General features: G+C 47.9%; 5 protein-coding genes across 5 annotated transcripts; all 5 read left to right on the top strand.

The window, feature by feature from the left end:
- Window positions 1-629: 629 nt before the first annotated feature.
- On the top strand, window positions 630-1,121 carry C8R40DRAFT_1065722 (uncharacterized protein; the record flags this gene model as incomplete). Its single annotated transcript, XM_046225690.1, has 2 exons — window positions 630-722; window positions 774-1,121. 2 exons carry the CDS (start codon window positions 630-632, stop codon window positions 1,119-1,121), a joined length of 441 nt encoding a protein of 146 aa, XP_046091857.1.
- A 673-nt stretch (window positions 1,122-1,794) lies between these two features.
- Window positions 1,795-2,525, top strand: C8R40DRAFT_1065721 (uncharacterized protein; the record flags this gene model as incomplete). Its single annotated transcript, XM_046225689.1, has 2 exons — window positions 1,795-1,887; window positions 1,977-2,525. The coding sequence occupies 2 exons, from the start codon at window positions 1,795-1,797 to the stop codon at window positions 2,523-2,525; spliced, it is 642 nt and encodes a 213-aa protein (XP_046091856.1).
- Window positions 2,526-9,341: 6,816 nt separating this feature from the next.
- Window positions 9,342-10,792, top strand: C8R40DRAFT_1165694 (uncharacterized protein; the record flags this gene model as incomplete). Its single annotated transcript, XM_046230736.1, has 2 exons — window positions 9,342-9,621; window positions 10,185-10,792. The coding sequence occupies 2 exons, from the start codon at window positions 9,342-9,344 to the stop codon at window positions 10,790-10,792; spliced, it is 888 nt and encodes a 295-aa protein (XP_046091855.1).
- Window positions 10,793-11,157: 365 nt separating this feature from the next.
- C8R40DRAFT_1065719 (uncharacterized protein) lies at window positions 11,158-11,962 on the top strand (the record flags this gene model as incomplete). Its single annotated transcript, XM_046225688.1, has 2 exons — window positions 11,158-11,245; window positions 11,319-11,962. The coding sequence occupies 2 exons, from the start codon at window positions 11,158-11,160 to the stop codon at window positions 11,960-11,962; spliced, it is 732 nt and encodes a 243-aa protein (XP_046091854.1).
- Window positions 11,963-12,613: 651 nt separating this feature from the next.
- On the top strand, window positions 12,614-13,318 carry C8R40DRAFT_280704 (uncharacterized protein). The gene is made up of 2 exons (XM_046234579.1): window positions 12,614-12,944; window positions 13,018-13,318. The coding sequence occupies exons 1-2, from the start codon at window positions 12,867-12,869 to the stop codon at window positions 13,285-13,287; spliced, it is 348 nt and encodes a 115-aa protein (XP_046091853.1). The 5' UTR covers window positions 12,614-12,866; the 3' UTR covers window positions 13,288-13,318.
- Window positions 13,319-13,758: the final 440 nt, after the last annotated feature.

The raw sequence follows: 13,758 nt of genomic DNA, 5'->3' as shown, positions 1-13,758 counted from the left end.
CTGTCTCGAGCTTGAATCTTCAAGCGATTCGATTTCTATCCTTCAATATTCATCTTCATCCAATCTCCATAATAACACAGTCTGTCTTCGCCATATGTACTACATAAATGTCGTTTTATCCAAATTGAATTTTTAATAACAAACAGCCATAGACTCGAAAGTGCCCACAGATGAATCCTTCCGCCTTTGTAAGACTATGAGATTGTGGCTGATTGTGGATGGTGGCTGACTTGCAGCATGTGGAAAATCATAAAGCCCTCACCTCCTCGTGCTCTTCTCCTCCAATGCGATTATTAGCACTATAGTAGACCGTAGCTGGCATCAAGCCTAACCTATTGAGGTCGTTCATCAAAGATGGACAATAGTTTGAGCAGGTTTTACTCACTAGCGATGAGAAATGACTCTGAAAAGATTAAAAAAGGATCAGGCCTACCGCGGGGAAACGCACCTCATAAGTTAAAAAGTATATTAAAGGCCTACCTGTTTCGACCTCAAATCCTCAGAATCTTTCTTTTGCTGGCCAAAGAAGATAATCTGCTGTGCACTGCTATATCCGACCTATCATATTCTCGTTCGTGCTTTCTTTTGCAGACCCTTGCCTCATTCACACTTGCTCCCCCGCTCAGTAAATGCTTCTCGTTCCCGCATTCTTCCGCGTCTTAGCCATGGCACTGGGCATCAGCCTATTGTCCATCGTGTCTGCGTTGCCTTCTAATCGGCGTGTGAGTAAAATTCGAAAATCAAAAAGATAGCACTGACCGTGATTTGTAAAGACCGTGATTCACGTCACATTCGACCCAGGGGACGCCTATGAGGGAGTTCCGTGTGAACAGGAACAACGAGTCGAAGAGTACTTGAAGAAGAACTTTCGTGGCGAAATCTCTTGGACTAATAGATATTCAACCGCACAAGACCCAAGCCATGCTCGAATCCGGATCAGGACGGATATGAGTGTAATGGAGACGTTCGCCATTGCGATTGTGGATACAACTGAATTCAAAGGTGGAAACGTGCTTGGTGTGTTTAAAGCCACAGGAAATGCTGAAGATGGAGACTTCGATGGGTTGCTGAAGACTTTCAAGCAAACGTATCCTGCTTCAGCGGCTGCCGGTAGGATGTAGGAAGTGATGGAAATTTGGTTCTCTTCATGTAATTGGATCTGATTATGTCGAATTTTGAGAATGATCATGAGAACGACGAGGACGAAGACAATATGTCAAGTTGCACAAGAGAAGCCAATACTTATTTATGGGGAGGGACAACGCACGCCGACAAACCCCGCCTCGTGTGATTCGGATTCACCCCTGCAATGATCAGTCATCTCTGCTAATCTGCAATTCATTATTCAATTTACCCAACCATCTAATATCTTTCTTTATGCCTGTTCGAAGTCCGGCGCCAGAGGCTGAAGATATGAGTCGTTTTGTGAAGGACTCCAAACTACCTGAAGTTTAAGCTTCAGTAGCGGGTAATCAAAGGGATAGCAGTTTTGGCAGACCGACCCGTCGGAAACGTGGAATCTCGCAGGTAACGAACTGCACAGTGCAATGGCTCGATATCGCTTTGTGTAAGCGAGTGGTCTAGAAGGAAGGCAAAGACACTATATAAGAAACCCCTCTATCCAACTTTCTTCCACTGAAGACCTCTTTCCTTCTTTTGCTGGCCAAAGGAAACACTGTGCTGAGCGCTATACATACATACATACATCCTCTTCCAGGCCTTTCGCCACTGCATCGCCAACAAACCCAAAGATCCGAAAGTTCACCGTTGCGTTCTCTCAAAGAAACTCTACCAATGCGTCTCGTTCCCGCCGTCCTAGTTGTATTAGCCCTAGGCGTTAGTAGCCTGTTGTCCGTCGTGTCTGCGTTGCCTGCCATTGCTCCTCTGGTGAGCGAAATCTGTTTACCAATTATTTGATCGTTACTTACGTCGACCATTCTGATTTCTTGCTCATTTCCCTTCTTCCTTCAAACAAGCCTGCCACCGATTCCGAATCTTCAGTGCATTCCACTGCGCGATTCTCTCCTCCTACCTATCGTCGCGCAGTTCCAGTCACCCCTGCGCCTCCATCATTTTCCGGCACAACTCGCAAGTCCAACCCCGGAAAATTCTACATCACGTTCGTCCCGGGTATCGATGAGTCCCTAAACAACCGTCGGGTTCCTTTCTCCCACGGGGACCATTCCACCGCGAGTCGGATGAGGGGACAGGTACCGGTCGAGACGTTCTTGAATCAGAGACTTTCGATAACGCGGGACCGAATTACTTGGATGAATTCATATGCAATGGATGATGATCCGGGCCATGTACGATTCAAGATGAGATATGAACATGGTGGGCCGAACCCAACGTTCATTATTGGGATTGTGGAAGCGGGCACGACGGGTGCTGGAGCAGACAGTGGTCCCGTTGGTAGTCAAAATACTGCTATCGTGCGCGGTGTGTATAGTAACACGCTCACCGAGACAGCAGAAGACTTCGACCGGCTGATGGAGACTTTCCGGCAAGAGTATACCCAGCGGTAGCTTAGCGCGGAGTGTGAAGTTGTGAATATCTTGTTGGTTGAGTATACATATAGATCGCGTGCACAGAACAAGTAGGTGGCTCGCAATGAGTGAAAAAGAAAACTAGACCCGTCTTAACCATCCCAGCTTCACGTCCACTATCACCTCGTCCACCGCAATAGTCAACACCGAAAAAGACTCATCCAAGTAAAAGAATATTGAGGTAAAAGAATATTGTTTATCAAAGATGGTCGTATAATCACTTCATACTCACCGTACGCGTAGTCCAAGTCCGCCCATGCATTTCAATTCAGCTTCATTTTAACACCGAGTCTCGAATAGTCAGATGAGAAATCCTACCATTCATGGAGATTAGTTTTGGGGGTACAACCTTCTTAGAGCAAGATTTTAGAGAAAAGCAAAGGGGTTCAGTGTAAAAGGCAAGCAGGTAATTGTAGCAAATAGCGAATAGAGAATTCTAATTTGATATTGTTCGATGTGGATTGGAAAGTTAAGAGTGCGGCGTCGGTCTAAGATACAAGGAGAAGTTTTGAGTATGATCGCAATCACCAAACTAGATTTGGTTCTTGGTAGCGCAAACTCGTTCAAAGCAGTGCAGGCAGAGCTGATCAGGGCTTATCAGTGTTGGAGCATACTCCGTACGTACGACATAGCCGTTAACTCGGGGAGGTAGGTAACCGGAGACGGCGTTATTAGCAATACTGTAGTACCACCCTTACATTACGAGTTACGGCGGACTCGACTCCCTCAGTTGCTATACAATCAACTGAGGTGAGCTCGAGTATACTTACAGATATCCTAGACACTGAAACCCTTCATAGATTTACTAGACTTAACAGGTACACTACAGTTGCTATACAATCAACTGAGATTTACTAGACTTAACAGATTATGAGACTCGTGATCTAACTAAAAGGAAAAGTCTAACCAAAAGGAATTCAATTCGGAGGTATTAAAATACAAAATGTCATTCGGAAATAGCCCGAACATACCGAGACTCCCGGACGAGAAACAGCTCGTCGGTGAAGATAACTGGAGGCCATTCAAACGTGAAATCACATTTGCGGTCCAATCGAAGGGATTAGCTGGATACCTAGACGGAACAATTGCCAGACCAAGCAAGTACCCTGACCCAATATACCCACCAACACAATCCACTGGCACGCCCTTATTCAGCCCGACACCCTGCCCAGAAGAATGGGAAATCCAAGACCGACTGGTAGCAGGAGCTATCGTGTCGAATATCACAGACCCCGTAGGCTTGGGGATAGACGAAACAAAGCGAGCGTCGGAAATTTGGCAAGAGCTGATTAAGCGGTTCGAGAAGAGGGACGAACAGCGAATCCACCTGGCAGACACGAACCTACGCCAGGAAAAATACGATCCCGAGACAACAATGGAGGAACATGAGAAGAGGATGAGGAACCTGCTGAAGAAAGTACACGATCTCGGGGGTACGGCGACAGATGCGCAATTCCGCCGGATCGTAATCTCCTCCATGCCACCAGGATGGAAGCAGGATGTTCGAAGTGTCCCAGGAACGTCTAGTGCAGACGCTTTCACGTATCTCCACACGCTCTGGTACGAGAAAGAAGAGGAGCGGAAGGAGGAGGAGAGGGACTCGAAGCGGGTGAAGGCACTAATGGCGGCACACCCCAACACCACTCCCCAGGACAGCCAATCGCGAACGGGAGGTCGAGCCAGCATAACATGCCACAACTGTGGCAAACCTGGGCACATAGCCAGAAAGTGCTGGGCTAAGGGAGGTGGAATGGAGGGACAAGGACCAAGACAGGGAACCCCGAACAAAGCGAAGACCGGAGCGAGTGCAAACGCGACACAGCCGGATAATAACGACATGTCGACGCCAATGGCTACCTACGTAATGTCGGCGCAGGGGGACAGCAAGCCAAGTACGTTCACGTCCGTCCCAACCCACGAGCCAACCGCTGACCCCACGACTAGACAGGATAATCCCGTTCTAAAAGGTGTCAGTCAGTGGGGGGCAGGGGAAAGGGACGTAGATAAAAACGTAACTAGGTATCAGACAGTATCAAAAGCAGAGTGTACAATCTGCCATGGTAGCACGTCACTGTATTCCACACCAGTCCCAGCAATACGAACATTCATCGACTCAGGCGCTTCTGAACACTGCTGGGTGCAACGATCCGACTTCATTGAGTACACTAGAGTACAGGGGCAGGGCGGGAGCAGCGCAATATCCGGTGAGGCAGGGAGATTTCAAATCCTGGGTATGGGTACAATCCAATTCGTCACGAGAATCCAGGACGAGGAGAGGACGATACAACTCCGGGGAGTGAAACACACCCCATCGTTTGGCCACAACCTCATATCCTTATCCACGCTCGACAGCCGCGGAATGCGAGGAGAATGGGGATTAGGAGTGATGACAGTGAGAGCGCCAAACGGTCAAACAATACTGCAAGGGTTTGGTCGGAATAAAATGTATGAGGTGGAGGTACTAGAATCCGGAGGAACGTCAGCGAATTACTCGAGGGCCAGAGATAGGCCAGCAGACATCCTCACCTGGCACAGAAGACTCGGCCACATCGCAATACGGCGTATACTGAGAATGTCAAACCGTAACCTAGTAGATGGGCTCAATATTACGAAGCGGGACGTCCACGGGATGTGCGAAGACTGCCTATATGGGAAGGCCACTAAAAGACCCTTTGACGAAGTCCTTACGCACGAGTCGGAGGTACTGGAGAGAGTACATATGGACCTGTTTGGACCATCCAGAACGCAAAGCCGAGGAGGAGCGGTGTACCTAATGTTGTGTACCGACGGGAGGTCATCGTTCAGAGTACCGTACTACCTGACGAACAAGAGGAAGGAGACCGGGCTCAAGGCACTACACGAATATCGTGTTATGGCCGAGAAGCAGACAGGGAAGAGGCTGAAGGTCATCCGAATCGATGGGGGAGGGGAGCTGAACAACAGTTTGGTGGACGAGTATTGTAGGGAGAACGGGATCCTCATTGAGAAGGTACCCCATGATTCGTCTGCGGCAAACGGAGTTGCTGAGAGGTCATTCAGAACAGTAATGGAAGGAATGCGCACCTTACTCGAGGAAGCAGACCTGCCATACTCCTTCTGGGGAGAGGCATCGTCAACGTTCATCTACGTCAATAATTTTGTTCCCTCAGCCCGATTCCCAGACGTGGTACCAGTGGAGGCCTGGACCCAGAAACGGCATGACATATCACATCTGAGACCGTTTGGATGCGATTGCTGGGCCACACTACCACGGAGAAGGACTGACGGCAAGCTAGGAAGACAAGCAGTAAAGGGGAAGCTGCTGGGATACATGGGCAGGCGTGGGTACCGTGTCTGGATACCAGAGTCGAAGAAGGTCGAGGAATCGCACGATGTGACGTTCGAGGAAGGGACCTCACACAGGACAAGGGCGACAGAAGAGACAAACAACGAGGAATCTTTTGGGGAAGAAACCAGAACCCCGGCCGTCGACATTCAAAACTCTCTGGACCCACGACCAAACACCCCTGCACAAACTACCGAGAATCCTGGCAACATTGATCAAACTCGGGCACGAGACGAACCAGCCCCGATGCCCAAGGAGAACACTCCAATGGAGGTACCTACATTGCTGCCGCCTACATCAGCCATTGAACCGATACGCCGGAGTGAAAGAGGACAAATACCTTCACGTAGACACATCGAGAGCGAGGAGTACAGGGAACGCGAGCGGACAGCACAGGAGAGAGGGGAAAGCTGGACAGAAGATACCCCACTAGCGCTAATAGCTCAACACCCATATGCCTTTGCCGCTACATCCGGGGAACTCTGGGTACCTCAATCCTACAAACAGGCAATGCGACGACCAGATCTCTGGACAGCCCCGATGGAAACGGAATTCAACACATTGGAAAACAAGAGGTGCTGGGAATTAGTACCCCTACCACCCGGCGCAAATCTCACAGGGGGCCGATGGACCTACGCAATTAAATTCGACGCCGCAGGAAACTTACTAAAGCGGAAAGCCCGATATGTCGCACAGGGGTACACCCAAATCCAAGGCCAGGATTATGACAAGACGTACGGCGGGGTAGCCCGGATGGAGTCAGTACGTATAGTATTAGCCATTACAGCTGCCCTGAAGCTCTCGATCTTCCAAGTCGACTTTACGGCGGCCTTCCTGAACAGTCCAATCACACACGACGTGTATATGAAGCAACCTGAAGGTTTTATCAGACCGGGGACCGAACATCTGGTATGCAAACTAAAGAAATCCATCTACGGGACAATGCAGGGAAGCCATGACTGGCAAGCAACACTAGCAGCCGGCTACAAGGAGGACGGGTACACTACATCGAGAGCTGACCCCTGCATTAGATACAAACGAGTGGGAGGCGAATACACCATCACCAGCACATACGGGGATGATATCTGCGGCGGATCATCGACCAAAGCCGGGAGGGACAGGGCAGTAGCAGACCTTGGGCGGCGATGGGAGGCAAACGAGGTAACATCAGAAGTATTGCTGGGAATGACCATCCGACAGCACCCGGAGACTAAGGCGATTACGATCTCACAAAAGACATACTTCCAACGCATGCTTAGTCACTTCGAACTCGACAAAGTACGGAGACGGAACACCCCACTGCCCCCAAACGTCAAACTCAAAGAATCACCGAACCCACTACCTGAGGACGAACGTCAGTTCATGGCAGATAAGCAATATAGGGCAGTCGTGGGCTCAGTCCTGTGGGGACAGGTGTGCACGCGACCCGACTTAGCCTTCGCAGGGAGTTTACTGGCACGCTACCAGCTTAACCCCGGTCGGACGCACTGGGACTGCGTTGAGTGGGTAGCGGGGTATATCCTGAACACACTTGACTACTGCATCACATACCAAGCACCGACAGCGAACCCAGGACCAGGGACAGGCCTACAGCCATACGCGTACGTTGACTCAGATCATGCAGGATGCCAGGACACGTCTCGGTCGACGTCGGGATACATTTTCTTCATGGCAAACGCCCCCGTCTCGTGGAGCTCCAAACGACAGGCAACAGTCGCACTATCCACCACGGAGTCTGAATACATTGGCCTGTCCCGAGCCACACAGCAGGCGGTTTGGCTAACATCCTTTCTGAAGGAAGTGGATTTGAGACAGGAAGGGCCAATGGATCTACTAGGGGACAACTTCGGGTCCGTCTCCCTCACGGAGAATTCCAAGCGGCACGCCTTAGTGAAGCACATCGAGATGCGGCACCACTACGTGCGGGAGAAGGTATCCAGCGGGGAGGTGAACATCAAACGAATCCGGTCGGGAGAAAATATCGCAGACATTCTAACAAAAGCCCTCAACGGCACGACCCATTCGAAGCTCGTATCAATGCTAGGTATAGATCGTACGGAGTAGGGGGGGTGTTGGAGCATACTCCGTACGTACGACATAGCCGTTAACTCGGGGAGGTAGGTAACCGGAGACGGCGTTATTAGCAATACTGTACAGTACCACCCTTACATTACGAGTTACGGCGGACTCGACTCCCTCAGTTGCTATACAATCAACTGAGGTGAGCTCGAGTATACTTACAGATATCCTAGACACTGAAACCCTTCATAGATTTACTAGACTTAACAGGTACACTACAGTTGCTATACAATCAACTGAGATTTACTAGACTTAACAATCAGGGGTTCCATCATCGAGAAACATCGTTAAGCGACGAAACATGACTCCAAGAAGTATATAGATACACCTTCTATTCGTCCTCAAAGTCAGGATCTTTCTCTGCTGGCCAAAGTAGATACTCCGCTGAGCGTAGATCACCATCCCCATTCGCGCTTTCTTTTTACCTTGCTCTACACTGCGTGTCGTTCCCGCCTTCTTTGTAGCCCTGGGCATCAGTCTCTTGTCCGTTGTATTTGCCTTGCCCGTAGTGTTGCCGGAAGGGGAGGTCAAGCGGGGCGTGAGGTGCGGACCCGGGTGCCTTAAGGCCAATTTTTCGAAGGTCACCTCAAGGTGATTGATCTCCACAGCGGCGCTGCCGCTGTGGCAGTCGGCAGATGTACAAGATAGATTGATAGTTGTACATCGTACAGTACATAGGTCTTATGAATAGATTCTTCTTTGCAAAACTTTTGTGACATCATTGAGAGCTTAACAAAGTTCTCCATTGCTAAGAGTATGTAGAGAGGCATGCAAAAATTGGCAGCAAGAAAATGTAAGTACTATCGAAGGATACGTGTGAACAAGTGGGTGAGCATAGGTGGGGCACAGTAACTAACAAATTTGAGCTTGAGCTCTAGCGAGGAGCTTTGCATGCAAATCAAATAACTGTTGGTACTCCCGCAGCTCGTTCTTGACTTTACTGGTTTCCTTCTGCGCAGCATCGCATTCCAAGACCGCTGTGTCCCTCTCTACTTGTACTGAAGCCAACTTGTTCTTTGTTTCATCTCGCTCTCAATAGATGAGAGCCCGGGCCCCTAGCAAAGGGAGAAGATACAAGGAGAAATGGAGAGACAAGTTACAACACAGTGAGTGCAATTGTCAGCGATGATTGATTCACAAGATAGCTGATATCAATGGATGGACCTTGAGGTGCCTCAAGGTAGCGGAGTTCCAAAATTTGCACCTCACCTGTGAAGGTAGCCTTGCCTGCCCATCCTGTAAGTAAATTTCAGATTGAAGTGATAATCCTTACTACAATCGTGCTCACTTTGCTTTTCCTTCTCTAACTGTTGCTCTATCATGGACGATAGGACGAAGCATTTCATTCACCTCAACTCACACATCTCGGTGCACGTGCGAATGCTAAAAAAATGCACGTCACATTTGTCCCAGGCATCAAGTTCGGTCGTAGGAATCCTACTATTCATGGAAATAGCGGCACTGCTCTGCGTATGCAGAAACTAGCCGGATCCTTCATAATCGATAACTTCCAGATAACAGAAAAAGAAATTTCCTGGAAGAATGCATATTCAAATGAACAGGATTTGGAGCATGTGCGATTCCGATTGGAGAATGTGGTGGGCGGGATTAGATCATTTGCGATTGCGATTGTGGATGCGCAAAGTCCTGGTAGTGGCGATGCTGTCCATGGTGTGTACAAGCCCACAGTCTCCAAGACAGATGGAAACTTTGAAGAATTGTTGGAGACCTTCTGGAAAAAGTATCCTCAAACTGTAGCTGCGGAGGTGGAATCAGGAAGGGAATGAATTTTCTTCACAGAGGAGAGGGTAGATATATTGTCGGTTGAATACAGAAATTGTCGTGCGCAACCAGAAATTGTAGAGCTAAGAGAAACAGTTCGAGAATAGTGAAGTCAAAAATCATTACATAACGCGTTACGAGTCTCCTCCGCTCAATCTTTACACAGCTTTACACTGCCAAAAACATTGCTTTTCCCTAGTCGAAATTTGGCTATGCACTCAAAACATTTCGGCTAATTACAAAGTACTTTGAGAACGACAAAAGGACGATGCGACCCGTCCGTCAGTCTGTCCTTTTTTCTCTTGCTGGTCAGAGAACAAACTTGTGCTTTATCGGATTTCCGCTATATACATGCGTCTCATCCAATCTGTCTATGTTATGACTCTGCTTATTGGCTTGGTCTCTATAACGTCTGCGATACCCATCTTAGTGAGTATTCTTCTTATTCGTAGTGGAGGTCACTAAATTTATATTGGACCCGGAGAATCCTCAATCTGGAAGACATCTTCCAAACACTGAATTCCTAGTCTCACCTCGTCGGGTTGCTCAACAACCTTCTTTGCTCCAAGATTCGTCCCCAGGGGACTCGTATTTTCCCTCTGCAACTTCTGGTAGACATCCCAATAATGACCGTCCAAACATCCAAACTCCTACCAACCAATCTACACTAATACGCTCCCGCTTCCAACTTATCTTCCACCCTGTACCGGGCGGTGACCTCGACGATCCGTCCACATTCGAAAACACTAAGCGCATGGTAGATATAATTACTCGATACCTGAACCAAGGCGTGCACTATCACCAGCTATCGCCTTCCGACTTCACTTTGGTTAATGGATGGGTCGCGGACGGAAACGGTTCTAGTCCTGTTGTCGAATTCCGGACAGAGGATTCCAATAGGAGAGGTCATTGCAACCCGTTTTGTCTTGGGATGATAGATGTTCCGTATGACGCTGGAGATGAATCTGAAAATCCCGATACAACGAGGATACATGGCACACTTGCTCAAGATCGATGGCAGCTGCACTTGGATCACGCCGTGTCACGAACCCTGTCGTAGTTTGTTGTTTCTTCATATGAAAAATGTTGAAGCTTGGGGAGATGGAACCATTGGGACAGGATAATGCGACCGCGAAGGAAATGAGCTACTCTTCCTCGATTGGCTCGTCTTGTCAGCTTGCGTCGGTTCTCCAGCTAAAAAGGAGCTTCTAGTGTTTCAAACTTTCAATGCTCGTGTAATTTTTTTCTTTTTGGGGTACGTTATACCGCCGGTCACTAATAAGCGATGACATCAACTATATAAACAACCCTTTTTTAGGACTTTTCCCCCTCTACTTTGCTGGTCAAAGGAAATATACATACTTCGCCGAGCGACCCCGTCTTCTAATTTCTCTTTGCGCCTCACTTTCCCTCGACGATCACACCATGCGTTTCGGCACCCCCGGCTACCTGGTTACCTTGGGCATTATTCTGTTGTCCACTGTTGTCCACGCGATCCCTCTTGCTTCCTCAGGTCAGTATTAAAATCCAACGATCTCATAGCAGCGGCAAAAAAAGAGACTTAAAAAATTTCTTCCTCCCCTCAGAAAGCAACTACGATACTTCATTGAAATCCGTTTCCGGCGATGAAAAGTTTCAGCATAGTGTGTCCCAGCCCCGATCACAACACTATATATTATCGGACAGCCTCGGTCAGGAATCCGAAAAGCAGCAATCACTCAACGTCACATTTTTCCCTGGCGTACCCGAGGGACCTAGGGATACTGCTGTTCATGGAGACTTTGGCCTGGCGTTGAACATGGAGGAATTAGTTACTTCGTACCTGAACACCAAACTCGTCAACTATTTTCCAAAAGGGACGTTGAAGCGTAACAATATCACCTGGGTCAACACATACTCCAAATCAACGGGGTCGCAATCCACAACCGCCGTTACCAATCCAACCTCTGTTCGGTTCCTCGCGGAATATAGGAGTAGTATTGAAGAACTGCGGTCTGGTTCCACTGCTTCATGGATGGGTGTGGTGGATGCAGATAGCCCAAAAGGTGCCGCTCGCGGTTCGCTTCAGAATATTAATCTGGGACAAAAACCTCAGACTGAGGCAGACTTTGATCAGTTGCTGTCTGCTCATCAGTCACCGGCAAAGGTTTCGAAATTTGCGACACTTCGCTCAAAGGTTTATTCGAAGTTTGGGAATTCGAGAAGCTCTTCAGCTCGTAGTGTTGAGTAGGATGGTTGTATAATGCAGTTATCACTTGATGTGTATAAATACGTGCGATAAATGAGACACACCCCATCCTCAAATGGTACTTGACCTTTGATCTCAAGTCCCCAGGACAGCCTAGGACAGCGCGTTTTTTCTGCATAGCATCCTAAGCGAGCTTGCCCGATCAACGAATTCTGAGCAGAATCAAGAGGTGAGGAAGATTCAGATCGGTGACACGAAAGGACACGACCCGTAGATCAGAGCGGTAGCAAAACTGTCTCAAACAGTGCTTTGTGAAAAAGTTTGGTTGTACAGCTGATTCCGAAAGTCTAGGACGAAATCAGCCTCCTCACATTGTTGGAGCACTATTTAGCCTTGTTTGTGGACGAGCTTAAGCGCATAGTTACTAGCCTCTTTCAGAAATAAATCCGAGCAAGCAGCTCTGTCTTTCTTACATAGAGGCAGCCCTAGTTTACTCCAACAATGTAATTACAACAATTCTTTGCATCCATCTCTGGGTTAATCTTCATTATCTGGTCTACATCCACAAATAATGCTAAACAGTGCTCCAACGATGTGAGGAGGCTGATTTCGTCCTAGACTTTCGGAATCAGCTGTAACTTGTATGGATTTTTTACCGTATTTATCGCTGTTTATTTGTCACAATATATTGGACAATAGATAAACGCAAATAGATGGACAAAATCCAGGCACCCAAAGAAATACGCAAAGCAACCCTATAGTGATGGGATCGATGAAACCGAGCGTCGCAATCCTGAGCAGGTATAGGTATACATATAAGAGCAGCGCACCTGTTCGCATTTTGATCAGAACTTTTCTCTTGCTGGCCAAGAAAGGTACTCACATTCACGCCTCCCATATCCTATCATCCAAAAGTTAACTCGGGGATCTTTCTCAAAATTCACTGATGCGTCTCACTCTCGCCACCTATTTTTTGACTCTGGGTGTTAGCCTTTTCTACGTTGTATGTGCGAGGCCTGCTCTGGTGAGTAGTAGTAGTAGTTTTCTATTAGTGAAAACAATTTGCATTCATTGGGACTTACATTCAAATCTCTCAGATTACTGAGTCGTTGAAATCGCTCTCACTGCAGCCTCGAAACCCGACACAAGCTCTGCAACCTCACTCATCCACCCTTCGAATCTCATTGTACCCACCTGGCAACCCAGATGACCCCGATAACTCTTCGAAGTTTAACAGCAGAAAAGAGCAGAAACCGATCTGCGCAGAAAGTTATCATCCGATTTCTCCACCAAATGCGATATCGTCTTCACGCCGATTTGGACCTTACTCATGTTGCTTGGCAAAACTATTGGCACCCAAAAAGTAAAGATATTGAGTTCATTGTGGAAGACGATGATGTAGATGGGCGTTGCCATTCGTTTTGTCTTGCTATGGTGGACATACCGTCGAAGGAACAGTATCGTAATCCTGCGTTCCAGATCCACGGTACGCTTGCTACTGCGAACTCTGAAGATTGGAAGGAATTGCACGCGACTCACGAACAGAATAGACCCAGAGGACGATAAATTGTATTTGGGACGACGATGGACGTTTTTATCACGAAAAATGATTACATATTTTGTATGAAATGACAGATTCTTCGACGCACATAAATTAAGCATCCAGGAAGCAGTATCGTAAGCACAGAGGAAAAGTGGTGAGTACAAAGCTGAAATACACACAGTTGCAATTGTGTTTGAGTACCAAATGTACAATACAAGTGAGCGATATCTTACAGATCGAGGTACATAAGCATAGCGAAGTCACAAAGTGAGGAAGGAAATCAACGAAATATACT

This window comes from Lentinula edodes (assembly GCF_021015755.1).
Source record: "Lentinula edodes strain Le(Bin) 0899 ss11 chromosome Unknown C8R40scaffold_2, whole genome shotgun sequence".
NCBI lineage: Eukaryota > Fungi > Basidiomycota > Agaricomycetes > Agaricales > Omphalotaceae > Lentinula > Lentinula edodes.
The sequence above is the reverse complement of the archived record's forward strand: the minus strand, read 5'-3'. Positions and strand labels throughout refer to the sequence as shown.